The 27,221-nt window shown below is 32.8% G+C and overlaps 1 protein-coding gene across 1 annotated transcript in view; it reads right to left on the bottom strand.

Moving 5' to 3' along the window:
- Positions 1 to 27,221, bottom strand: part of unc80 (unc80, NALCN channel complex subunit) — a 65,756-nt gene that overhangs the window by 9,821 nt on the left and 28,714 nt on the right. Inside the window, exons 22-49 of the mRNA XM_076539103.1 lie at positions 26,221 to 26,595; positions 23,436 to 23,877; positions 21,724 to 21,844; positions 21,469 to 21,646; positions 20,808 to 20,949; positions 20,522 to 20,631; positions 19,986 to 20,176; positions 19,681 to 19,896; positions 19,483 to 19,618; positions 18,999 to 19,268; positions 18,347 to 18,601; positions 16,862 to 17,351; positions 16,072 to 16,696; positions 15,766 to 15,946; positions 13,929 to 14,107; positions 13,613 to 13,861; positions 12,171 to 12,444; positions 11,475 to 11,782; positions 10,264 to 10,689; positions 8,131 to 8,349; positions 7,883 to 8,028; positions 7,311 to 7,635; positions 6,381 to 6,701; positions 5,291 to 5,528; positions 4,449 to 4,658; positions 3,421 to 3,771; positions 2,398 to 2,613; positions 974 to 1,063 (exon numbers count right to left, since the gene is read on the bottom strand). Coding sequence (XP_076395218.1) covers positions 974 to 1,063; positions 2,398 to 2,613; positions 3,421 to 3,771; positions 4,449 to 4,658; positions 5,291 to 5,528; positions 6,381 to 6,701; positions 7,311 to 7,635; positions 7,883 to 8,028; positions 8,131 to 8,349; positions 10,264 to 10,689; positions 11,475 to 11,782; positions 12,171 to 12,444; positions 13,613 to 13,861; positions 13,929 to 14,107; positions 15,766 to 15,946; positions 16,072 to 16,696; positions 16,862 to 17,351; positions 18,347 to 18,601; positions 18,999 to 19,268; positions 19,483 to 19,618; positions 19,681 to 19,896; positions 19,986 to 20,176; positions 20,522 to 20,631; positions 20,808 to 20,949; positions 21,469 to 21,646; positions 21,724 to 21,844; positions 23,436 to 23,877; positions 26,221 to 26,595 — 7,284 coding nt within the window. The remainder of the gene's footprint in view (positions 1 to 973; positions 1,064 to 2,397; positions 2,614 to 3,420; positions 3,772 to 4,448; positions 4,659 to 5,290; positions 5,529 to 6,380; positions 6,702 to 7,310; positions 7,636 to 7,882; positions 8,029 to 8,130; positions 8,350 to 10,263; positions 10,690 to 11,474; positions 11,783 to 12,170; positions 12,445 to 13,612; positions 13,862 to 13,928; positions 14,108 to 15,765; positions 15,947 to 16,071; positions 16,697 to 16,861; positions 17,352 to 18,346; positions 18,602 to 18,998; positions 19,269 to 19,482; positions 19,619 to 19,680; positions 19,897 to 19,985; positions 20,177 to 20,521; positions 20,632 to 20,807; positions 20,950 to 21,468; positions 21,647 to 21,723; positions 21,845 to 23,435; positions 23,878 to 26,220; positions 26,596 to 27,221) is intronic.

Here is a 27,221-nt window from a genome sequence, read left to right as displayed (position 1 = left end):
TGGGGGATTTGGGATTTGGGGGATTTGGGATTTGGGGGATTTGGGATTTGGGGGATTTGGGATTTGGGGGATTTGGGATTTGGGGGATTTGGGATTTGGGGGATTTGGGATTTGAGGGATTTGGGATTTGGGGGATTTGGGAGATTTGGGATTTGCGAAATATGGGAATTTGGAAATTCGAAAATTCGAAAATTCCCTTTAAAATTCGCAATTTCTCTTTACTAGGATTTTGAAGTCAAGAGGTAATATTTAATTTTTGCGATATTCTCTGTACACTAATCTAGATTACAGAACTTACAGAACCTAATTTTGTAAGTTACCCATAAAATTTCACGATAAGGAAATATACAAGTCTTTATAGAAGAAACTCTTCACGTCCCATTTTCCTAAAATCGGGCTTCGTAGATTATTGTACAAAGAATATTTTGTAAAAAGTTCATAACAAGACATTGCTTCCTCAGGATCCTACACAAGACAAATCACATTTTTCACATTTAACATTTTGAACACAGAAATCGAATATCTACCCTTGTCTCTGCTAACCAAAAACACTATAAAATAAGTAAGAAACACGGAAACGTATCAACATTTCGTCAGAAGTTCAAAAAGTCCAGAAGTTTCGTCAGAAGTCCAAAAAGTTCAGAAGTTTCGTCAGAAGTCCCCAAAAATCATTCTTGAAGTATTCGTTTTCCAGACCCGGCCCTTAAGTCGTCTTGTCGCAAGCCTCGTTGCGGATAAAACGATTTCGTCGTAAATCAAAATAAAATATCTAAAGAAGCAAAATACTGCAAGAGAGTATATCAAATTCCGACGCAGTGCCCTATAGACAATGGCTCGATCCAACTGTGGTAAACGCTTTATAATCGCTTGGCTTAGAGGAACAACGAAACATTTATGAGAGGCTTGCAGTCGTACTGTTAATGTCTTAACTCCGGAACCGTTTTGCAAAAGAAATTCGAAGGAGATGGAATACCTGGCGCTGCTTGTTGTTCTGTTTGTTGTTCGCCGACGCCAACTTCGCTGGCCTCGCGGAGAGTCGAGGATCCTCCGCTCGTGCTTGATCCTGAAACATCGGCCATTTTGGTGTTAACGACTGTCGTGGTGGTCATTGGTGACCGATTGAAATTTACGAATTATTTAGAAACGCAATGTTTTAGGGCTCTTAATGTTGAGACACACATCAGCGCTCATTCATGATATCTTTTTACCACCAAGATTATTTTGTGAACTCAAATTGAAATATAGGAATTTTGGAATTAGCGAATTTGAGAATTTGAGGATTTGAAGATTCGGGGATGTGGGAACTAGTGAATTTGGGGATTTAGGAACTAGGAAATTTGGAAATTTAAGGATTTAGAGACTTGGGGATTTGAGGATTTGGGGATTTAGAGACATGGGAAATAGGAAATTTGGAGATTTGGGAACTAGGGAATTTGGGGACTTGGGAACTAGGAAATTTGGTGATTAGAGGATTTGGGGAATTTGGGGAATTTGAGAATATGGGGGATTTGGGATTTGGAGAATTTGGGAATTTGGGAATATAGGGGATTTGGAATTTGGGGGATTTGGGATTTGGAGGGTTTGGTGATTAGAGGATTTGGGGAATTTGGGGAATTTGAGAATATGGGGTATTTGGGATTTGGAGAGTTTGGGAATTTGGGAATATGGGGGATTTGGGATTTGCGAATTATGGGAATTTGGGGGATTTTGAATTTGGGGGATTTGGAGATTTAGAAATATGGGAACCAGGGAATTTGGGGACTTGGGAACTAGGGAATTTGGAATTTGGAGATTTGGAGATTTGGGAATTTAAGGATATGGGGACTAGGGTATTTGGGTACTTGGAAACTAGAAAATTTGGATATTTAGAAGTTTTGAAATTTGAAAATATAGAAATCTAGAAATTTAGGAATGTGAAAAATTGAGAATTGTGGAATTTAGAAATTTGAAAAATTGGGAATTGTGAAATCTAGAAATTAGCAGCATAGAGAATTGTCAAATTTAGAAATTTAGATATAACAATGAATTTTTTCTCGTTAATAATTTTCTTCTTTGGTGAACAATATACGTGTACGTAAACTTAAACATTTATATGTATAAACATACAATATCTAAAATGTACGAACACATAAAATATATGAAAACATTTTGGATATTGTATGATTCTATATTATTTATTTTGAATACTGTACGAATGTACTGTATGAATATGTATGATTATACGGTCACTATGATTATACAGGGTATAACAAAACGTTAAGAGTTAATTGAAGAGTTAATAAGAGATTACAATTTTGATTAAGGTCAAGCTTTTATAGTCATCTTATCAAGCTATATCCTTTTTCCACCGATTTACTTTCGCATAATTAACAAATAAGAGTATGATTAAAACCGTACCGCGTGCTGTTTGTATACCGTTTGGCGGTGTCGATACTTGACTGGCTTGCGTTGTTTTCACTGTGCTACTCGAATTCGATTGGTGATTCATATGACCCCTAGATCCGAGATCTCCAGTCAAACGATCGATTAATGATAATCTTTGCGTGCGGGGTGCTCCTTCGGGTATGGAGTGCATGTCTGCGACACTCCTTTTTGGCTCGGGCTGTGTTTCATCTGAATTAAAACAAAATAATCATGTAATTGTATTTCCCTTGAAATGATGTAAACGATGTTTGTCTCTTGTACGTCTCTTGTAAACGGTGTAAGGACAAATTTAGGAGATGTGAATTCGATAAACCCTTAACCTACAAGTTTCTAGGAAGTTACGTTATTCATAGTTCAATATTTATTGCTGTAACGTGAAGATAAAGAAAATTGTACTTTAAACACGTCTAGTATTCAACGATCCTTGATTGCAAAGATTATAATTAGAAATCAACTGAAAATTTTCAATGAAGATAATGAAGGGTCTTGTCATATTTGACCTGTAGAGTACGTCATGAGTGTGTCACGGTATTATCGGCCAAGGGGTTAATTTTAAGTCTCTTTAGTCATCTTTGATGTATGTTGTGGAGTGACCTTCTGAAGATTTTATTTCTTATTCGTTATTTGTTCAAAAATTGTGGAAGAAAAGAAATTAATGATCTAATGCTTAGGGAATACTCTACATTATAAATATTCTACATTGTTATGAATATTCAACGAGTATTCTACATGTTGAATACTTTACATTATAATGAAATACTGTATATTAAGGGTACATATCTATAGTGACACTATAGTAGTAAAATACTATCTTATGTTACGTTAAATTATAATAATTATACAACGTACTAAAACAGAAATTTTTTAAAAATAAAATTTGCAAATAAAATTTAGTAACTAAAAAAGTTTGTCAACCCAAAAAGGAAAGAAAGCTCCTTAATTTTAAAACAAAATTTTTAAATTTTTGTGGTAGAGCTTTAATTTAATTTTTCTTACCGAATTTTCGGTCTTCTATCTCTTCCTTCAGATCCTTCAATTCGTGTATGAGATCAGTCAGCAGAGTACCGCGAGACTTTGGCACGGTTTTGGTATCGCCGTTGATTTTTGAACGTATGATACTCTGCATGTTTCTCTCGTGTTCTGAAATCGGTGCCTGGCCAATCTTGTGAACGATAAATGGAAGCATTTGAATGTACAAAGCTGTACGATGTGTCACCACGAATTCAATAAAGTTCCACAAGTACGTGGAAGCTTCGTTTCGTTTGTTTAACAAACGCATTGTGCGTAAGATTTTTGTCCATTCGGTCTTCAATTCCGTTTCGAAACATATCGTCATTATTTTCAGTGCTGTAAAAAGGAGAATGATGGTTACAAATTATTATTCACTAGTTTAAAGGTAATTTAGAAATAGTTATAAATGTTTTTTTCAGTGTAACTGATAGAAAACACGTTTAGTCAATAAAGTAGCAGTACACCGCACATTACACTAGTTGTGAGACGCCCTGTATAATTATAAATGAAGTAGAATATTACAATTTAGAATAATTTCTATGGAAGCTGTAATATCGTGAATGCAATTGCGTAAAAATTAATTTAAATTGTAAGTGAATTACTAATTATAATACAAACGTCTTAGAATATAACATAAAATTCGATATTACTTGCATATAAATTCTAATGTTGCACATAATTACAATTACTTTCAAACGAATAAATATTTATACAATTTCATGGCTAATTTTATTATTTATTTAACACGATTCGTATTTACAAAATTATGGTTTAATATCCAGGTTTGAGGTTATAATATCTTTGTATTGAGAAGAATACAATAATAAACTTTTGTTTGTGAGACGCTCTGTATATTCAGTGCCTGGTATTAACTTAGATATAATTTGTACCTCCAGAGATAAATAAAAGCTACAAATAATTATAAAAAATGATTTTTGTTTTGTATTAAATTATTATATATTTCTACGACTACTAAATCTGTAAATTATTAACTAAATTGCTAAATTACTTACCCAGAAAGGCAACTTGATACAACGTCAACGACATTTTCGTCGAAGTCTTTGAATCCCTCGCCACAAACGTTAAACTACCTGCTCTAACATCCGTCGTAGTTTTTAGATTTTGTGTTGTAATTGGTATTGTTTTAGTTGTTGGTGGCCATAAAGTATTTAACACGGCTGTCAGAGCAAAATTTATGTCCGACTGCCTCAGCTTTGGTACATCTAAAGCATGCAATCAATTCAAAATAATACAAATCATTGTATTAATTAATTTTTTTAATTAATACGATCTCATTAATTTTTATGGAATGTCGATAACATTTCCGACTAATTTCTTGAATGACTTTTATCAGATATAAAGTTTAAAATAATATTTTCACTAATTTTTAAATTATGTTATTTAGAATGACTATACTATACCATATGTGTAAATTTTATTTTACTTATCAATTATTTATTCATTGTACAATAAAGACATTAAAATTTTTATTCTGAAGTAGAATAATGGAAGGTTCATTTTCCGAATAAAATAATGAAGAATTTACAAATGGAACAGATTTTAACTTGATGAAGCAAGAGTATAATAAAATAATATAAGAGTATAATAAAATAGTAACACTTGCCCTCTAATAATGGCAAACTACGTAACTCTTAATATATATTTTATATTTTATCATGCGTCACTTTTCACATAACTCAATAAAAATTAATAAAACGAAACAGTGTCAAAAATTTAAATAAATAATCTCATATTACTATTTACACATATGAACAATTTTACCTTCACAATAGCAAACACCATAATTGTTAAAATATACAATTACTACTATTATTATAACAAGTTTTTGTTTTACCTTTTCGTCCAGTTCCCACACGTAAGAACAACGGTATCAGTAAATTAAGTAACATATTCTCGATTCGAGTTTGAGTTGTAAACATAGCGTGTAGGTATCCCTCGCCAAGAGATATAACGTAAAGCGCTATTAGGCGAAGAACCGTCGAGCAAAAATGTTGTGGCGGTATTTTGCTCATTAAAGCCGCTGAGGAAGCTGATGGCATATCTTCCGGTGGGGTATCTCCAATAATTAATGACTATAGATAAATTAAAGCCATCAATTAACAAAAAGCTAAACGCGTAATTACGGTTGCAACAATGTTATTGGTTCTTTAATCTTCGTGTAGTTAAAGCGAACTATGCTATTAGAGAACAAATTATAATTCTGTTGTTCATTTATTGATGCTTATTATTTATTATTCATTCATTGCTATTTATTTAGTGGTATTCTTGTTTATTTAATATATGTCGTTGACATCAAAGAAAATTACTAAAAATTCGTCGATGTAAAAAGAATTATATACAAAAATTATATGTATCTTTAGAATAAATGAATTATTTAAATAAATTACGACGCGATCGAGTATAGACAATATCTCGGTTCATATTTAATTTACTTTCGAATTAATTACCTACGAAATTTAACAAAAGTTTAACTATGTAATTTAAAAATGTAAAATTTTCAATAAGGTAAAGTGGGGTAAGTTCATAAACGGGGCAAGTGCGTATATAGGCTATTTCTATTACAATAATTCTGCTCTTGCTCCATTGCACATGAAATAAAGTTTCAAAGTATTTAACTTCAAGTTACGCTCTTACCCCATTTTCGGGAAAGTGCAGAGTAATTGACATTTTAAACAATTTCCTATCAAAATCAAAATGTACAAGGAAAATTAAGGTCCTAGTTAATATTAATTAAATAGTAGTAATTGTGCAAAGCGTTCGATAACAGCGTTAAGTATTTACATAGCAGACTGAAAATACTTACGTTTAAATACCAACTTTGTGTAAAAAACCAGTCTGCACTTACCCCACTTCACCTTATGAAAGCTTGTGAAAACCTTCAATAAACTTTCCTAAGTTACATGAAATGCAAAAAATTGAATTACCTGACAAGTAGTTAGCAGTGTCTTCAAATTCTGGAAGTGTGCAATATAAGGACATCTGGCCAACGTTTCGTAAACTCCTTTCAAAAGGTCATTTGCAGCGGTCCAATCGGTGTTTCTTCTGATCGAAGCTTTCTTATGAATCTTGCTAAACGTTTTATCGAGTCTCCTTAAAATATTTGTCAAAGCCGGCCTCATATCGTCGCTGGACCAATCGGTCGACGGTAGAATATCATTCATGTATCGTCTCAAACCGCGGCATCCCATCGTGCTTGCATCGTACGGTGATATTTTTAAGAGACTGTGCGCTATATCTGCTAATCGCTGTTTAAAAATTGAATAATCACTCATTGCTGATACTTGTGAAATTTTGGTAAAATCTGACTTAAATTTCTTGTTACAGTTTTAGCAATATATAAAATTTATATTTATACATCTTGAGGATTAATTTGTTTTAAGTCAGTATATTTTCGTTCTTTTTGGGGCCAAGTATTCATTCAATTAAAATACTCATTTTATAATTTAAGTTGAGTACTTATTATTAGTATTACAGGTGTAGATATCTCAAGGTTTAGGGTTTAATATCTCAAGGTTTGTCTAAGGATGTATAGATTTGTGGACATAGTGGTTTAGGGACATAGAGGTTGGGATGTATTAGAATTTGAAAATATGGAGGATGTGGAGATTTTGGAATATGAAGATCTGTAGACATAGAAGTTTAGGGTTATCAGAATCTGGGTATATACGAATCCAAAAAGACAGAAATTTGGGAATTTAGAGATGCAGTGGTGTAGAAATCTGGGTATATACATAGAGATCTGGGAAATAGGAACTTGAATATGTAGAATAAATTTCTATGTTCATGTGAAGAACACAAAATAAACATGTTAAGAACATATGTATATACATATGCACATACAAAAATATACTTACTATATGACATTTTGAATCCAGTAATTCGATCGTCTTCCCATCCTGAGACTTCTTGTTCAATTCTGTCAAACGAGTAGAGCATCGTACTACGAAATCTCCTACCATGTTTAACAATGTATCTCGTGGTCGACGAAATTCATTCTTGTGACAACTTTCGCTAGCTTCGTTATCTCGATCATAAATATTTCGCACCTTCGTGTGCTCCAGATATTTGGTATGTGGTTCATCATCGAAATCGAAACCAGGTGAATATGGTCCTTTGCCGTAATTTCTTTGACTGGAGCCTTTGTGTTCGGGACTTGATTTTTGGGGACCGTTGTAGTACCTGTAGAAGAAACGTACGGATAGATAGACTACTTTTTTATGATTATTCAATTTATTTTTGTAAATGATATTTTTGAGGACATTTTGTATTAGTTAATGTTTAATATTTAATATCGTTAATATCTTAAGTCGTTGACATTTAATATAGTTAATATTTTAAATCGTTAAAATTGAATATTTTTAATATTTAACTTTAATATTTCATTTAATATTTATAAACTATGAAAAAATAAAGAAATAGAACTCACTTAGTAAGTGCCTCCGAATTATTAACCAACGTTTTAACAGCAACAGCCAATTGATGTATTATCTCCTTCTCAGTTTTCCCCTCCTTGTTATAAGTTGGAGATTGAATTTGCTGAACGTAACACGGTAATATTGCTTCCAACGTAATCTGTAATAATGACAAGAAATTAATTGATAAAAATAGTCACGTTAATTTACTATTATTTAAACATGCTACGTATGTATTTAAAATTCATTAGAGTTAATTTACCAGCATTTGTTGCCCCCTAACTGAATCTGGCGCATAAGCTATCACCATCACGCAAAGAGATATGCAATCTAATACCGTGACCATTTCGTTCTCATCGTGATAACAAAAATCGATGGCTTTTAGAGGCTTTTCCTCCTTCACTAACTCGTCTATGTTCAAAGGATCCGGTGATGGCGTTTCGAGGCTCAGTAATAAATTGAATAGACAGGTTGAGGGAACCTTTAAACAGTTTCAAATAATTTTTATTTCGTTTTATTTCTTATTTTAATGTAGATAGATATATTAATTATTGTAATAAGTTTATACTATAAATATAAAAAATATAGTAAAATATTACAAATATAAAGTTAAATTTCAATAAGAAACTTAATTCTTGAGGGTCAACACTTCAAAGTGCAGTAAGTGCATTTTAACTAGATTCAAAGTTCAGTATGTAAAGGAAAATGTATATCTTACTTTAATATTTTACTTCACTTTAAATGTGAATTTTGAAATTTGATTTTCTGTAGTAATTATGGTAACTTTCTGTAGTAATTATAGTATTATGTTAACTTTATTTGTGTGCAGTAATTAGGTAATGTAAGCAAATGTCTATAAGTGATTTATGTCCATAATTGAAACTATAAATTCTTAAACTTCCAAATTCTCAAATCATCACAGCTCAAAGTCTCTGAATTCAAAAATTTTTTCACAAATTCCTAAATTCCCAAATCCTCAAATTCCCTATTTCCCAAATCCCCAAATCACCAAATTCCTAAATTTCCAATTTTTCAATTTACCAAATTTCCAAATTTCCAAAATTTCCAAAATTTCCAAAATTCCCAAATTTCCAAAATTCCCAAATCCCAAAATTCCCAAATCCCAAGATTCCCAAATCCCAAGATTCCCAAATCCCAAGATTCCCAAATCCCAAGATACCCAAATCCCAAGATTCCCAAATCCCAAAATTCCCAAATCCCGAGATTCCCAAATCCCAAGATTCCCAAATCCCAAAATTCCCAAATCCCAAAATTCCCAAATCCCAAGATTCCCAAATCCCAAGATTCCCAAATCCCAAGATTCCCAAATCCCAAGATTCCCAAATCCCAAGATTCCCAAATCCCAAGATTCCCAAATCCCAAGATTCCCAAGTCCCAATATTCCCAAATCCCAAAATTCCCAAATCCCAAAGTTCGCAAATCCCAAGATTCCCAAATCCCAAGATTTCCAAGTCCCAAGATTCCCAAGTCCCAAGATTCTCAAGTCCCAAGATTCCCAAATCCCAAAATTCCCAAATCCCAAAATTCCTAAATCCCAAAATTCCTAAATCCCAAAATTCCCAAATCCTAAAATTCCCAAATCCCAAGATTCCCAAATCCCAAGATTCCCAAGTCCTAAGATTCCCAAGATTCCCAAGTCCCAAAATTCACAAATTCACAAATTCCCAAATTCCCAAATTTCCAAATCCCAAAATTCCCAAATTCCCAAATTCCCAAATTCCCAAATTCCCAAATTCCCAAATTCCCAAATTCCCGTAATTTCCAAAATTCCCAAATCCCCAAATCCCCAAACCCCCAAATCCCCAAACCTCCAAATCCCCAAATTCTCAAATCTCCGAACTCCCTAGTTTGTAAGTCCCTAAATTCCCTAGTTCCCATGTTCCTAAATTTCCAAGTTTCTTAGTTCCCATGTCTGGAAATCTCAAATCAACAATATTTGATCAAAGGTTCATTATTGTTATTTAAAAATTTTAACTGTGTCTATTATACTTTATACTATATACTGCATACTATACTTTATTCAAATATTAATTGAATCTAATATAATTGTTACAGGAGTACATATTTGTAGGATTATAAGATTATATAAGATACAATTATAATCTCATAATCTCATAGTATACTAATAAATAATATTTTTAATACGTAAGTATATACATTTTCAAATCTCATAAAAGTCTGCAGAGGACCTCAAAAACAGCTCAAAATATATTAAAGCTAATAGCTCATAAAATAATAAATGATTGCAGAATAATTAAATTAATATATATTTCTCAAAACTTGAAATGTGTTATTATTCTCATATTATTTTTAAATAATGAACACTGTAATATATCTACGATTTGCATAAAACGAATTAAATTTCAAAAAATACCTTATGAGCCTCTCCGTGATCGCTCGTTTCGTCCGTGTCCAATATAGTAGAGACACTCCCAAACATCTGAAGAATGAACGGTTTTCGATTCATCAGATAAAATTGTTTCACAGCGTACTCCACGGTAGTTGTAACCAATTTATTCGTCTGATGGGTCGAGTACAATTGCAACAAGGTCGGTATAATCAACAAATAACCGTTCGTCGAGAAAATATTTTTGAAATTATGCGCCGCGTTTATGTACGTAGCGACAACGTAACGCAAGATACAAGAATCCTCGCTGTGCAGGATAACAGCGCCATTTAAAACGTTTAGGAAAAGATGGATGTCTCCGGAGTATGCGAAATTGCCGGCCATTGCTTCGAACATTCTTGCGATCAGTCTGACCCACATGAATTTGTGCATCACGTCAAGACCGAGAAGTTCCTGAACATTTATAAAATAATTTATTAAACCACATTCAATTTTATTTGGTTTTTTATGTGTAGCAGTTTTGGATTATTTTGGAAAATAATTCATTAAAGCATAGATTCAATTTTATTTATTCTTTCATATGGTTTTGGAAATTATTCAAAGATCGTTAAGGTTGTTAAAAATAGCGATTTGCAAAGAAAGTAATGTCGAAGTATGATCAAAAATAGCTATATAAAACCTGTAATGTATGATAAAATTCATAACTGTATTTTAGGAAATATGAGAATTTCTGTTTGGGTTATTTTATTGTTTGCCATTGAAATATAGTAATTTTTAAGAATAAGAGTTTGCAAGTTTAATTTTTGCATGTTGACGACTTCAAAAATTACTTCGGTAACTTTGATAAAATTGTTACTTCTGTACAACTTATAGAGAGTGTGACATAAGAATAAATATTTAAATATTATATTAACAAATTATATTATTGAAATAAAAATTAACAGAATTTATTAGACAATCATTTGAAATTACAATTAGTGCAAAGTTTATACAAACTTCCATTTTTGTATTCAATTAATATTCTTCAAATTTGTTATTTCTTATTTTTTATTTCTAACCCTTATTTCTTTTTATTTGTACTTTCAGTTTATAATTCTTACAATTAATCTCATAGTTATAATTCAACTTACAGTTATCATAATACAATTTAATGTTTTTATAATTCAGTATATTGTACCTATAGTCTAAATTATAGTTTCACGTATGTAATTCCACCCGCAAAAATTAAAAAAACTTACCCTGCCAATTTCCCCGCCTTTATACAAATCTAGGTCTGCTTCCAGAGCTCTTCGCGGAAACGAGGGCAACTTCATTAATTCTTCATGTAGGAAGACCACCCTTTGCACTACCATGTCGACATTTTTCAAAATTGCCCACGTTAATAGAACTTTTCCAATTTCAACGAATTTATGAACCAATTCTTGTCGTTGCAATGCGTTGAATGCTTCGTCTTGCTTCATGTGAACTAATATAATTTCAGAAAATTGTGATTTTCCTTTGAAGAAATAATAATCGCGGGCGTACGACGAGGGATTGCGAATTTGATCTGAAAGGGAGAAGTACAGTTATCGAGTTTATACGAATATTTTTTAAATGATTTTTGGTAAAATTGAAAGTTTGCTAAGGAGTAATCATAATATATCGATCATTTATAATAGTAAGCTATAAGTTAGTTATAAGTTAACTGATTGTAAGGTAATTTATTATAAGTTAATTTAAAAAAACGAAAATTTTAAAATACAAGTTAGTTATTTCTTGAAATGTATATTACAGGACAAAGTTCTCTAATAATATATAAACTACAAATTATAAAATGATATTCAAAATGAATAAAAATGACGTTTTCAAATAATAATTTTTAACTGATATAAAAGAGTGAAAAATATTGGAAAAAATATATGAAAAATTGAAGAATATCATGGATCGATACAAACGTGTTTTGTAATCAACAAGAAAGTATTCTTGTTGTTTATTCTCTTCGATATTGTAAAAGCTCAAGGACTCTCTAAGTATTTGGCCGAACTGCGTATCCTCTTGTACTGGAAAGTGTAAAGGAATGCCTCCAGAGTCCGGATCTTGTGGACCATAAACTACAATCTTTTTCGCCGATGGTACGTTAGCGGTTAATAAAATAGAAGCATCGCATTGTTCTTTTCGTAAAATCTGCTTTAAATCTTTAAACATTATCCCGTGTACGCTATGCACAACCTAGGAACACCAGAGCGTTATTATACACTTATTAAAGAATAAAATTGAAAGTTTAGACGCGAAATTATGTTACAAATGCGTGCAACAATCATGAACAGTGTCGTATCATATATTATTCTCAATTCAAAATTTAAAAATGTGTAGTTAGAATAATTTCTTTCTATTTGTGTATATTTTTGTCTCGTTTGAAATAAACAATTTGAGAAATATGGTATACATATGTAGTTTGAGGAAGATTGTATAACTAAACGAGATAAATGTATAAGTAAAATAAGAATGTATGAAAATATATAAATAAATAAATTAACAGTTTGTATATATGTGTATGTATATATGTATGTGCATGTGAGTATACATATGTGTATACATATGTCTATATGTGTATATGTGCATAATTTGACAAAGAATGTATATTTTTCATCAATTACTTTATGTATGAAAATATATAAATAAATAAATTAATAGTTTGTACACATGTGTACATATGTGTACACATACATATGTGTATATGTGTATAGTTTGACAAAGAATGTATATTTTTCATCAATTACTTTGCCGTAATTTAAAAGGAAAATAATACAAAATATCACAAAAGTCGTATCAATTTTATTCGTGTCGGGTATATTCCTGTAACGCGAGGTTGCAACGCGTAGCAATATAACGCGTGACTATACAACGCATAAGGATATAATATACAATAGTATAACATTTTCTTTCAAAATGAATGTGTACACCTTTATTTAGCATAAACCTGTATGTTCACAATTGCTTATTACAACTGCACGAACACTTTTATTTACAAACACGTGCAAACATTAGTAAAACATTGTAAACAAGTCAAAAAGAGGGATGAGAACCAATTAATTGTAATATCTCCTACCAAATTAAATTAAAAGATATCTCCCACCCACTTAAATTATAAAATAACTTAAAATTATATCCAGACTCATGCAGTCCACAATTACATTACTATACACAAAATAGCGGATTTCACAGCATGCAAAGCTTAACTCGTATTATATACATTCTTTACAATAAATATAATAAGCATTCAAACTGCTAATTGCAGTCAATTAGCATTGAACTAAGCATTCAACTGCTAATTAACAAATATTCTAATGCAATAACACAGCATGCAATTAAAATATTATTTATAAACTAGTATTACCATCCACAGTATCGAAAGTGCGGTTCCAATTAATTTTTGCCCCTCCTCATGAGGGGAACGCACGTAAAACATAACATAACCGATTATGTAATTGTACAAAGCGAAAGCAGCTTGTTGAGGTAGCTTTGGTACAAATCGAATGAGATGTCTCAAGATTTTAAACATCAATTCCTGTTTGTCTCTAGTGAGACGTTCCAAAACGTAACGAAGAAATAGAGCACTGTCTTCAACCAAACAATTCCAAATCACCTAACAGAGTTAAGAAATGTATAATTTCTGTATTTTTTAGGGTGGGTGAACGCAAATTATAACTCACTTGATATGCAACTTCGTAAACAGCGCTTCCATCGTCTGAAACAGCAGCATCATCAAGCAAATTGATGATCTGTACGATCGCCGAGCATAAAGAGGAAGGAAATAATGATGGCGCCGATTGGCTGTGATGAGACGTATTCCTTGGTATTGTTTCGCCGCCATCTTCGTCTCCAACGTTTCCTAAATTAACAAATTGTTATTCCTATTAAACCTATTATATTGGTTATAATTTTATCTAAAGTACTGGTTTGTTGGATGTTTTCTACCGCTTTAAAAATGTAAACGGTGGCAAATTCTCAGGCTTTCAGATGTTACAGTTTATAAAATTAATAGTGTGGAAATTTGAAATTTTGCAAGATTAGCAATTTCAGGAAGAAGATTAGAAAATTTGAAGATGTGAATATTTAAAAGTGTAGGAATATGAAAATTGGAAAATTTTGGATATTGGAAATTTAGAAATGTATAACTTGAGATTTGAGAAAAAATTAAAAAATTTTGTAATTATCAAATTTGAAAACTAAGTCCTCCGTGTCCACGAGAGCATATCACTTGCACACTGCAGTACAAACTACTAAACTCGAACAAATAATTTATTATTCCATTCCAAAATTGAAATCCTATTACATCTAAAGGCACCCCTTACTTATTAGTACTTATTCAAAATACTTATTTTGATTTTCTTCATACATTGTAGCAGTCGATATTTAAACAATTAAATATTATAGCAGTCAACAGTCTATTACGTCTGACGCCGAAATCAGAGTGCAAGGTGTGAATTATCCCAATTACAGATGTCAACCCACGAGTTGGCGCGTGAGATCCAAAGTAAAAGAAGCTCTCCAGCATGGACACTTCCAGTTACATTTCGGCAAATAAGAATAATAATGACAATAACAACTGCTGAATTCGCACTGTTTCTCACTTTCGAAACGTTTGCCGACAATTGTTTTTGACCTAGTTGGTGTACGACCACAAGGAGCCAATTCTACCGCGGAAAATATGTGTGAGGCGTCCATTTTTCTATTCTGACTAATTCGAGGTGCAGCTCTTCTAAACACCTAGGCCTCACGCGCCAACTATTGGGTTGTCATCGGTATGTGATATGTGGAATTTGGGATTCGACAATTTGGAGGTTTAGAAACGTTGAAGTTGGAGTTTGGATGTTTATTCAGAAGTGTAGAAATTTGGCTTATGGAAATTTGAGAACTTGGATATTTAGAAAAGTAGAAATTTCGACTTATGGAAATTTGAGAATTTGGATATTTAGAAGAGTAGAAATTCGAGCTTGTGGAAATTTGAAAATTTGGATATTTAGAAAAGTAGAAATTCAGGCCTGTGGAAATTTGAAAATTTGGATATTTAGAAGAGTAGAAATTCGGGCCTGTGGAAATTTGAAAATTTGGATATTTAGAAGGATAGAAATATGTCTTCTGGAAATTAAGAAATTTAGATATTCTGAAGTGTAGAAATTTGAGTTCATAAAAATTTGTATTTAAAATATTGGAAATTGAGACGTATGGAAATTTGACAATTTGGGTATTTAGAAAAGTAGAAATTCGAGCTTGTAGAAATTTGAAAATTTGAATATTCAGAAGTGTAGAAATTTGCCTCCTTGAAATTGACAAATTTAGATATTCAGAAGTGCAGAAATTTGCCTCTTGGAAATCGGAAAATTTAGATATTCAAAAACTTAGAAAACCTATTAGAGACATGATAATTTCTCCAGGATTCTAACCAAATAAATTCTGCCCAATTTATACAGAACCAAGAATTCTGAATTATAGCTCTTCTAAACACCTAAATCATGCGCCAACTCATGGGTTGCCATCGGTACATACCTTCATCATGGTCGTCGCCCACAGGACTCGGTTCGTACGCAGCTTGCACGGTAATCGGTATAGTAGTGATTAAAAAGTTCTCTCTTTCTTCGCGTTTCTTGTCGTCTTGTGCCTGTAAAGCCTTCTTTATCAGTTCCGTTTGTTGCTTCTTACGAGTTTTTGTAGCCGTCACCAGCGACCTCTAAGTAACAGTGGTAGTAAATTCTACTTTATTAGGGATGGTTATCTAACCTAGTGGTACTAAATTCTACTGTATCTAAAACTAAGGTGTTTCTACAGCAGAATCAAACTTTCCCCCAGACTTACATGATGCTCCTGATTGATGGTAACTTCCTCCACTTTCGTCTTCACCTGCGGCATCCATGGCGGATCCACAACGGGCAGCGACTCGATACCAATCTTAGGCGACGGCAACGTGAATTCTATACCTGGTGGAGGTACTTTGAAGGTCAAATGAGCGTTCTCCTCCATTCGTGGCCAAACCTGGTACCTCAGCTTCCATAGAACTTGAAACCTCAAAATGGCGTTTATTCTCACACTCGGGCTGTTATGTTGAAGTCCATGATGCATCAGTTCGCTAGCTTGACTCGGAGCTCGTACAGCTCCAACTATGAAGAGGGACGCTGCAGAAGCTGCAACTTCTTGATTGGATTCCAATAACAGTTCCCAAGCGACAGGTAAAACGTCGACGAACAACTCCTCCGTCATCACAACTGCTCCTTTGACCAAGGTAGCCATCGGCGCGTGGAAGACGTCCTTCACCTGAGTCTTCAAGTACTTCAGGATCGCTAGATTTTCGTGATCTATGTCGCTGTCTCCGGATTTTTTGGATGACTCCTTCCCTTTCTCTGAATCTTGGTCCGCTAAGTCTTTCGATGAGTCGCGTTGAGTCATTCTGCAGGACTGGGAGCCGTCCATGTTCTTCTCGATCCTGCGGATTAAGGTTTTGATACAAGGTTTTTTAATATGAGAAAATTGGTCAATGCAGGATTATTTTAGAATATTGGTGAATGTAGGATTAGTATGTATTATAGAATATTAAATGCAATTAATGTTAGTAACGAATATTAATATTAGCAACTAATGTTAAACTTACTTATACTTTTTCCCGACACTGTCCTTCCTCCGCACGGGTGAGACTTGAGTACTAGCTTGCTCCGAAATTTTCCGACTACGTTTATCCTTCTTACCGCCTTCCTTCTTATCAGTATCAAAGTCGAACATTCCCGTGCCGTTCAGAATCCCGAATTCTTCTCCATAAATCTTCCTCACGGACTTGATTAGTCTGCTGCAGGCTCTCATTTGTCGTCGATGGCAATACGGATGACAAAAGTTCTGATGGGAACAGTAGAAGTTGAACGAATTGGCGAATTGCACCAACACCTTCATCCATGGAAAATTTTTGTTAGTTTCGTCCGTTTCGTTACTGTCGCATGGACTCTCTGGAGGTTGATCGTCTATTAGTATTCCTGGTGATTCTTCTCCACTAATCTCACCACCAAAACCGGGTTCGGAAGTGTCACTCCTGTCTGACAGTGAACTCACTTTTCTTTTTGATTGGATTGAATCCGCTCGTTTTACTGTATCTGATTAACACATTATCATTAAGATTGTTTATCTGTCAGTCAACACGCTCGCTGCGGTGGCCATTTTGTGGAGACTCTGGCGGCCATCTTGTGGAGGCAAATGGACCCCATATAACATTTAAATACTCGTTTTACGAATTCAAAATGAATGTGCAATGCACAGTTTTTTAAATATATTCAGCTTATTATTTAGAGACAGCTTTATAGTTTGTATATCGATGAATATAGCGGAGACATAAAAATATTAATGATTATGCGAAGTTAATAGTTATTTGAAACAGTAGTTGTACGAAAGTAATTATTAAGAATAATAGTTATACGAAAATAATGACTGAGAATAGTAGTTATAAGAAAATAATTATTGAGAATACTAGTTATACAAAAATAGTAAAAATCCTTCTCCAAAAGTTTTGATACGGGGTCTATTTCTCCCATACAGCAGTGAACGTGTTGCAAATACTGGAAAATACAGTTGAACAATCTTCTAGGCCAACTATGCAGGTTATTGCAACTATGCACTCTATTTAATGACAGCCTGGCTATTCCTCAAGTGTTGAAGGCATAAAACAATACATGAAAATTAGATAGAAAAATAAAGAATTACAGAGGTAAATATTGAAATAGGAAGTTCATTAAAATGTTCTGTTGTGCATTTCGTGTGTTACCTGTCGAATATCAAACAATTTTCCTGATACGTTAATAATTTATCTGGTTTTTCAAAAATTATTTTATCCTATAAAATAAATCTATTCTAGAATTTTTTGCTTGCTTATGCACAAATATCAAATAAATAAGTACAATTCAGTGTATTGGATACAGTAAAGCTCTGACCACAAAAATATCTATTACTAATCCCCTCCAGTTCTTCAGATGGGTGATTTTGTACACAAAAATTTGCAATGCATTTGTATATTATTTGCATGCACAGAAAGGTCATTCTATTATTGTGATTCATTTCTAGTTACTTTTGGTAACTATGTTTTTTGTATACTTACAAGCCTCGCATTCTGTATCCTTGCCCTCTTTAGTACCACGTCGAAGTTTCAGACTTCTCTTTTTGAAGGAACCACTCGCATTTTCCGCGGTACCACGACGAAGGAGAAAAGGTCGAGCTTGGGGTGGTTGCACGCGTTTGGCCTTCTCCTTTTCCATATTCTGAAATTCTTCTCCTTGAATCGTAACCGTTGACTTGCTGCTACCTTCCGATTCGTTGTCTGGCTCGTACAGGACGAAACTAATTTTGCGTTCCGCTGAAAATTTAATATGTATCGTAATAGTTAATCAACTTTTAAATACTAGTTATATTCAGTTTTAAGAATCATGAGTAATTAACAGTAGGTTTAGAGATGTTTGATGATGCTTATATTTAAATTTGAACTAAAGTAGAAAAATAAATACGTCCACATATTGACGGAGCTAAAAAAATATTTAAAAATAGCCTAATCCTTCATGAATAAAACGAACAAAAATTTAGCTAAACCGGTTGAGCAATTTCTGAGAAAAAAATAACCCTATTTTCCGGCAAAATGATGACTTCAATGATGACTAATTTCACATGGACTACAACACATTTCGATTAGAGCAAAATCGGAGATGGTAACTTCCAAAAGTGATCGATTTGGCGTGGAATGACTCACGGGTACTTACGAGCTACCTCACGATCGCCTACAATGGATTGCAAACTCTGTGCCGATGTTTGAGAATGACCCATCGAGGAGAGCGCCATACTCCATCTTCGATTTGCTTCCCTGCTGTACATGCGTTCCCAAGGAGGTGGACGTTCTTTCGTTAAAAGTTTGTTGAACTTTGGTAAAGTTTGGTAGGTTTCTCTTAAAAAGGCTGTTACTTCCAAGAGTAGAATACAGGCGACTGAGCGCAGCGCCATTGGACATTGTGACCCATAACCATTTATGCTAGCTATAAGATCGACATAGTAATTCGAACGTTATACTGAACCACAACTGAATATGTTTTTGTTAGTATTTAGTTGAGCATTTAGTTGACTAGCATTTAGTTTAATATTACCCTTTGTTTTTAATTGGGTATTTGATAATTTCCATAAAAATCAACATTATCAAATTGCATAAAAATCGAAAGCTACAACAATTGCATAAAATAAAAATTGTATTACCTTCGTCAAGAAAGTCCTCTTCTTCATCCTGAGTGACTAAATCTCGTTGTTTGCTTTCATCGGACACCATTGCTATCACTTGATCAACATTCTGCTTGTCTTCCAACAACAATTCCTCCAGTCGTGCACCAAGAGCCTATTTAATTGTAAATTTTGAAATTTCTTTGTGAAATAAATTATGCAATAAAAATTGAGTACCTCTGCCCATTGATAGAACAATTTGCCAGCAGTACGTTGCAGCACATGAACTCGGCTGAGCACCGTGGTTGCATTTCGATTATTTATGGGCATTGATGGACGGAACATGGGAAAATTCATTTTCATCCAGGTTGGCCATTGTCCTTTATTACATTGATGCACGAAATGTGCACATTCTAATAGTAGACACGCTCTGGCGACTACAGGGGCGTAAGGCTAGAGGAAATATATATTTTGTTATGGTGAATTATAGGCTTAATTCGAGCAATAGAATTATATATTGATTAAAAATGAAATATTATTACAAGATCTAAAATTGCCGCCATTAAATAGTGATCAGGAACCGAACCAGGTTGACAAGTTTCCAATAAAAACGAGAATCTTAGCATTCCATCGAAAACTGCATTACGAGGTACAAGTCTTCTTTCTTTTAAGACCACGAATTCTGACTCCCTTGACGCTTCGCCGAAATCCATAGAATTTCTTCTGCTGAAATCTACGATTAAAGCGGTAAAATTTAGTAAAAGTGTGAAGAAATTTTACATAATTTTTATTCCGATTTAGAGGTTTTTTATAATAACCGACATTGATAATTATTATTTTCTCACTTTTAATAATTTTGAAATTTTTATTTTAGTTATATGTAGGTTTAATTTAATTTTAATTTTAATTGTAACTTCATTGCAAATTATATTGATGATTTTTTTTAAGGTGATGCAGTGAAAGGATCAAAATCTTAATTATTATTAAATGAAATTTATATAAAAACAAGAAAAATAACGAATTACATTGGACAGAGTGCGTATAATTAAAAAAAAAGAGGAATTTATCGTTTGCTTACAACTTCCTGGTGCTTCTTCCAGACTTTCCTTTTTCTTACTCTTTCCAAAACCGATATTGATCAGCTGATCCTGCATTCTGCGTTTTGCTTTCTGTAGAGTTAGGCCAACACTAAACATACGAGATTTACAATTAACACATTGAGTGTTACAAAAATCAGTAACCAGCTAACTGTTATCTACTATAAATTATTCAGTTACCAAGTATTAAATAGTTACTAGTTCTGAATTCATATCAAATTTAAGCGACTCTTACAGGTTTATACTTTGAGAAAAGAATTCACTCACCCACGTCCTGATCTGGATGCACTACGATGGTGTCCATAATGAAAACTGGATTGTCTAACAAAACTACCATCTGTTGGTGACTCACTGCTTTCGTGACTGTCAGTAGAATCAGTTCTACCGTACTCTTTTCGGAACCAATTTACTGAAATTAGTCAAACGAGTCATTATAAAGAGTTACACTTTTCAATAGCTTAAATTACAGGCCAATTTTTTTATCCTTAATGATCACACTGTGATATGCGACCCCAGTCAAATTAACGTCCTTAACGACTTTCTATTCTGAAAATCAAAATTAATATCTTTTCTGAAACCCCGGTACTTTTTCTCAAATCATTATATTTTAAGTGTTCAACGAGAATTTCAGCTATTCATATCAAAATCGAAAACAGTTTTGAAGTTTATAAGAACCGATATCCGTTTCTGAATTTTTCATATTCAACGTCAAAACTGAAACCAGCTGTGAAATATGTTAAAACAAGTTTTACTGATTATTTATAATGTTTTTCAAGTTAAAATAATGGATGGCTTCGTTGGAAACATTTTTAATGGCTGGAGTCTTACATGTCCCAGTGTCTCAGGTATGTTTTTTTGATGAAATGTGATCCTTCAGAATTAACATAAGAAATAATACAAATTTCTGAATAAAATATATGTTAAATACCTATGCCACCAATTTGAAAACGAGTCGATTTCCGAATCTTTCCAGAATTCAAAGAATCAATTCCTAAATTCCGTTCGCTTTGTCTCGGAGTTAGTATGTGATGCTTCTTTCTCAAATTACCGAGCGGACTTTGGCTAACTTTTGCGTTCTCTTCGCTCAATTCTGTTTCGAGAAGACTCTACATAAAGAGGGAATATATTACTGAAATCAGACTTTAAATAAGAATGTATAGCACATTTTTAATAAGTCACATACTGCACAGGTTGATGATGTGCTGCGCTTCTTGAAAAGAAACTTTCGAGTTCCTCTATCGTCTACAGTGTAACAGGTGTCTCCCCCAATATCTGCGTGCACTTCTAAATTTGATTGTATGTGTCTGAAAACATTAGGTCGATCTTATCGATAGTTGTATTTTTATTTACTTTTGTATACGAATAAAAGTTGTATGTCTGTCCTTTGTTTTATATAGGTTGCTTCTGAAATTAGTGCAAGAGAGGGATGGAAATTTTGGGAATTTGAAGAAGTAGGAATTTATAATTTTAGAGATTTGAGAATTTGAGAGTTTGAGAGTTTAAGAGTTTGAGAGTTGGAGAGTTGGAGGGTTTGAGAGTTGGAGAGTTGGAGAGTTTGAGAGTTAAAGAGTTGAAGAGTTGGAGAGTTGGAGAGCTGGGGAGTTGGAGATTTAGAGAGTTTGTGAGTTCGAGAGTTTGAGAGTTGGAGAGTTTGAGAGTTGGAGAGTTGGAGAGTTGGAGAGTTGGAGAGTTGGAGAGTTGGAGAGTAGGAGAGTTGGAGAGTTGGAGAGTTGGAGAGTTGGAGAGTAGGAGAGTTGGAGAGTTGGAGAGTTGGAGAGTTGGAGAGTTTGAGAGTTTGAGAGTTTGAGAGTTGGAGATTTGGAGATTTGAGAATTTGAGAGTTAGAAAGTTTGAGAGTTCGAGAGTTTGTGAGTTTGAGAGTTCGAGAGTTTGAGAGTTGGAGATTTGAGAATTTGAGAGTTTGAGAATTTGAGAGTTTGAGAGTTCGAGATTTGAGAATTTGAGAGTTTGAGAGTTTGAGAGTTTGAGAGTTTGAGAGTTCGAGAGTTTAAGATTTGAGAATTTGAGAGTTAGAGAGTTTGAGAGTTCGAGAGTTTGTGAGTTTGAGAGTTGGAGAGTTTGAGAGTTGGAGATTTGAGAATTTGAGAGTTTGAGAGTTTGAGAGTTCGAGAGTTTAAGTGTTCGAGAGTTTGAGAGTTTGAGAGTTTGAGAGTTCGAGAGTTTAAGTGTTCGAGAGTTTGAGAGTTTGAGAGTTTGAGAGTTGGACATTTGAGAATTTGAGAGTTAGAGAGTTTGTGAGTTCGATAGTTTGAGAGTTCGAGAGTTGGAGGATTTGAAGATTTGAGGAATCGAGAATTTAAGGATTCGAAAATTTAAGAATTCAAGGATTCAAGGATTTAAGAATTTGAAAATTTACAAACTTTAAACCTGAAAATTCAAAACTCTGAAAATTTGAAGCTTTGATAATTTAAAAACTCAGAAATGTGGAATTTTTGAAATATGACAATCTCAGAAAATAAAGTTGTAGAAGTGTCTGAATTTGAAAGTTTAGATGCTCAAGTATATGGAAATTTCGTCTCATAAATCTCTGCATACTACACATTTTCAAATTTACATATTTCTACAATCAAAAGCCAATAGTAATATACTCTCCTCCAACCACTTGTGTTTATCGTTAGTCAAAAAAATTCTACGTTGTCAGATGTCCACATAATCTGATAATTAATTCAAAAGTTTGATAGACTCTATTTCTATCTTGATATTGATATTGATATACTGATATTGATATACTGATATTGATATACTGATATTGATATACTGATATTGTCATATTGATATTGATATATTGATACTGATGTATTGACATTTTAAAAGCAACACGACATCATTACATTCAGTAATATAGTAATACACTAATATAGCAATTTGAATTACCTGATAACACGAGTGGTTTGAACGTTGCTGTTGCACCGTTTATTAGGTCTATCAGCAGAATCTAATATTCCACTTAGGGCAACCCGGCGAAATACCCCTCCGTGCACCTCCTTCACATACGACATGAACTGCCGAAGATCGCAGTACAAAGTTAAATTTTCTTGAGACTTCAACTCTTTGATCGACTTCACAAAGCGTGTAACCAACGTCTTGAACACGCAATTGAAAATGTTGCCTTCTATACCCCTAGAGCTGTGAGTGCCCAGGCCGTAAGCTGCAGTTGCAGTCCCACCCGCCGTTCCGGCCATATTTCCCGAGGTCCCAGTCACATTCGAACCGCCTGTACCTCCAGACATGGTTGTTCCCATTAAATTAGCGCCAAAATTCGTCGCGTATCCCTGCGTTCCCATATCTGGTGACTTACTGGACCCTCGTTTCTGATCTGTTGCAAAAATATTCACGAAAACGTTGTTCAAACTGAAATTTGTGAACGGAAAAGCAGCTGCGATGCGGTTGTTAAGAGTTCAATGCTAACTGGCTTTATTATGGCGGCTGGTTTTGGAAAATAAATTTTGCGATTTTGACTTGACACATTGTCGATCGGGTATATTGTGTTTGTGAACATTGTTCAAATATTGAGAGAGTATTTAGTTTGAAAGAACAAGTAGATATTGCCATTTTGTTTATGTATATTGATGTGATGGTGAGAGAAAATGTATCGATGATATGAATGCATCTAAAGGATTAATAAAGAGGGATATATTAATGATAATATCTAAAGGATTAATAAAAATGAATCTATCAAAAGTGATATCTTAAGAATTAATTAAAAGGAATTTGTCAGTGATGATACCTAAAGAACCAATAAAGATGAATTTGTCAAAAATGATATATAAAGAATTAATAAAGAAGAACATGTTAAAGATAATACCTAAAAAATTAATAAAAATGAATCTATCAAAAATAATATTTTAAAAATTAATCAAAAGGAATTTGTTAATGATGGTACCTGAAAAATCAATGAAGATGAATTTGTCAAAAATAATTTCTAAAGAATTAATAAAGAAGAATATGACAAATATGATGCTTAAAAAATTAATAAAGAAAAACATATCAATGATAATACCTAAAAAATTAATAAAAATGAATCCATCAAAAATAATGTTTTAACAATTAATCAAAAGGAATTAGTCAATGATTATATCTGAAGTATTAATGGAGATGAATGTGTCGAAAATAATTTCTAAAGAATTAATAAAGAAAAACATGTCAAAGATATTACCTCAAAAATTCATAAAGAGGAATCAATCAAAAACGATATCTAAAGAATTAATAAAGAAGAACATGTCAAAGATAGTACCTAGAGAATTAATAAAGAGGAACTTAGCAACTAAAGAGGACTCAAAAATGGTATCTGAAAGATGAATAAAAGGGACTCTATCGAAAGTGACACATGCTTCATTATAAATGGTACAAAGAACATTTCAATTACTTAAATAAAAAATGACATATTTTGAGAACAACATTCAACTCGTCTAATAAAATAGCGTAAAAATATTGTGCTTCGTAATCATTTAACTTGATATGTTACTGTTCAAATTAAGTAAATATTGATGAAGATAAAATAAATACTATTTGAAAATTTTTAATGGGATATCTTACTTTGTCTAGGATACTTTTTTGATATCAAATCATCAGTTAGGTAAATACTATTTGAGAATGTCATATGGGAAATTCAGCTGCATCTAGCATAGTTTTTAGATATGATTATCAGTTAGGTACATATACTTCCTAACTTACTTGAAGATTTCAAATAAGAAAGTTGTTCTACTTGAGATATCTCTTTGACATCAAATCATCAGTTAGGTACATACTTCCTAACTTGCTTGAGCATTTCAAATAAGAAAGTTACTCTACTTGAGATATCTCTTTGACATCAAATCATGTTAGGTAAATACTACTTGATGAAGATAAAATACTATTTGAAAATTTTAAATGAGAAATCTTGTTTTATCCAGTATACTTTTTTGACATCAAATCATCAATTAGGTAAATACCACTTGCAAATTTCTCGTGGGAAATTCTGCTGAAATATTTCTTGGATATGAGATCATGAGTTAGGTACATACTTGAAGATTCCAAATAAGAAAGCTGTTCTTAACATATCCTTTTGACATAAAATTATTAGTTTCATAATTATCACGATCATCACAATTAACTATATTATATAGTTAATACAGTATGACTGCCACAATATATGGAATAAAGTCCTTTAACATGCCATGCAAACAAGAATATAAATTGACAAGCCGAACTGCACCAGATCCTTACCCTTTATTTTGTTATATTGCAATAATAAATCTTGCGTCCCCAACAATAGTAGAACTCAACTAACTTAACTAACATCATATTGTTGCTTGATAAATATATTAAAACATTAAACTCATATTAAAATAAACGCTTACTTTTAAGTATCATACTACTCAATCTTCAATAAGAAGAGCCAAAAATGAAACAATGTTGAATACAGTAATTTTCTGTTCCTTAACTTAATTTACCTAAAGAAGTCTACAAGTGAAATCCATGCTTTTCAAAAATGCTACATCAGGACCGATGATAGAAATGAGTAGATTCGAAAGGTAAATACTTCGATCAAAATGATAATAAGATCGACAGTGTATTAAGTCAACTATAAACAGTAATTCATTCATAATTTGGCAATATAATGAAAGATCTGAAGCGAAGAAATATGCCGTGCCATTTTCCTTTCCCTCGATTTACTCACTAAGTGGAGATAATAACGAACTTGGATCCAAGCAGAATCCAACGAATGCGTGAAAGAACTCCAGAATCTCCGGTATCGGTTGTTCTCGCATCATCGATCGCAGGAATCGTGAAAACTGCTTCGAACTGGCACGATGAAGTTTGTTGAGGATTGTTTGTGCTTGAGAACGACAGAAATCTGCCTGTGCTCCACGTATGCCTTCTGAGCAACCGTGAGGACAACCCAGATGCTTCACAACTCTGACCACGCAGCTCATTAACAGGTTATGGGATGAAAATTTGTTCTTCTCTGGAGGATCTTGTCGGTACTCCTGCTCGTTTTCTGCGGAATCTTTCTTTTTAACACCTTCTGGTTTGTCGACCACCGTTGTTGATTCTAGAGAAAGATTGATTATTGAATGCAAGTTCATTCATTGTTATTTGAATGCAAGAAGTGTGGGTTTGTCGAATATGGCCTCTTTTAGTTATTTGGAATAATTCGATTGTTAGAATATTTTAGTGTAAGGTAGTCATTTACTGTAATTATTACTGATATAACTGTAAGTACAAATTGGTATAAATGTTATTACTAGATTGTGGTTGTTCATGTAAATGTATGTTTTTATAAAACGTTTTCTTACTTCAAATGGTTTGCAATATCAATTTAACTAACATGTTTTGTATTCTTTACGTAATTTAAACAATGTATTTTGTTATTGTTGCTTAACATAGACATATGTTATATACATATGTGTAGTACATATACACATATGTATATTTCTTTCAAGGTCTAATTTGAAGTAAAATAAAATTACAGACGTATATATTTCTGTCATTTTCATCAATATATAACAATTTATAATATTTCCAATATTTGTTAATACTCTTTAAAAACCATTAAGAATATTAGCATTAAAAATCTTTAAGAAACCACTAAAATTATTAAGACTATAAAGATTATTAAGATCATTAAGATTATTAAGATTATTAAGATTATTAAGATTATTAAGAGTATCAAAATTA

The sequence above is a fragment of the Megachile rotundata genome, chromosome 13 (assembly GCF_050947335.1).
Source record: "Megachile rotundata isolate GNS110a chromosome 13, iyMegRotu1, whole genome shotgun sequence".
NCBI classification, from domain to species: Eukaryota; Metazoa; Arthropoda; class Insecta; order Hymenoptera; family Megachilidae; genus Megachile; species Megachile rotundata.
Note: the sequence above shows the minus strand (reverse complement) of the source record. Positions and strands in the feature narration are given on the sequence as shown.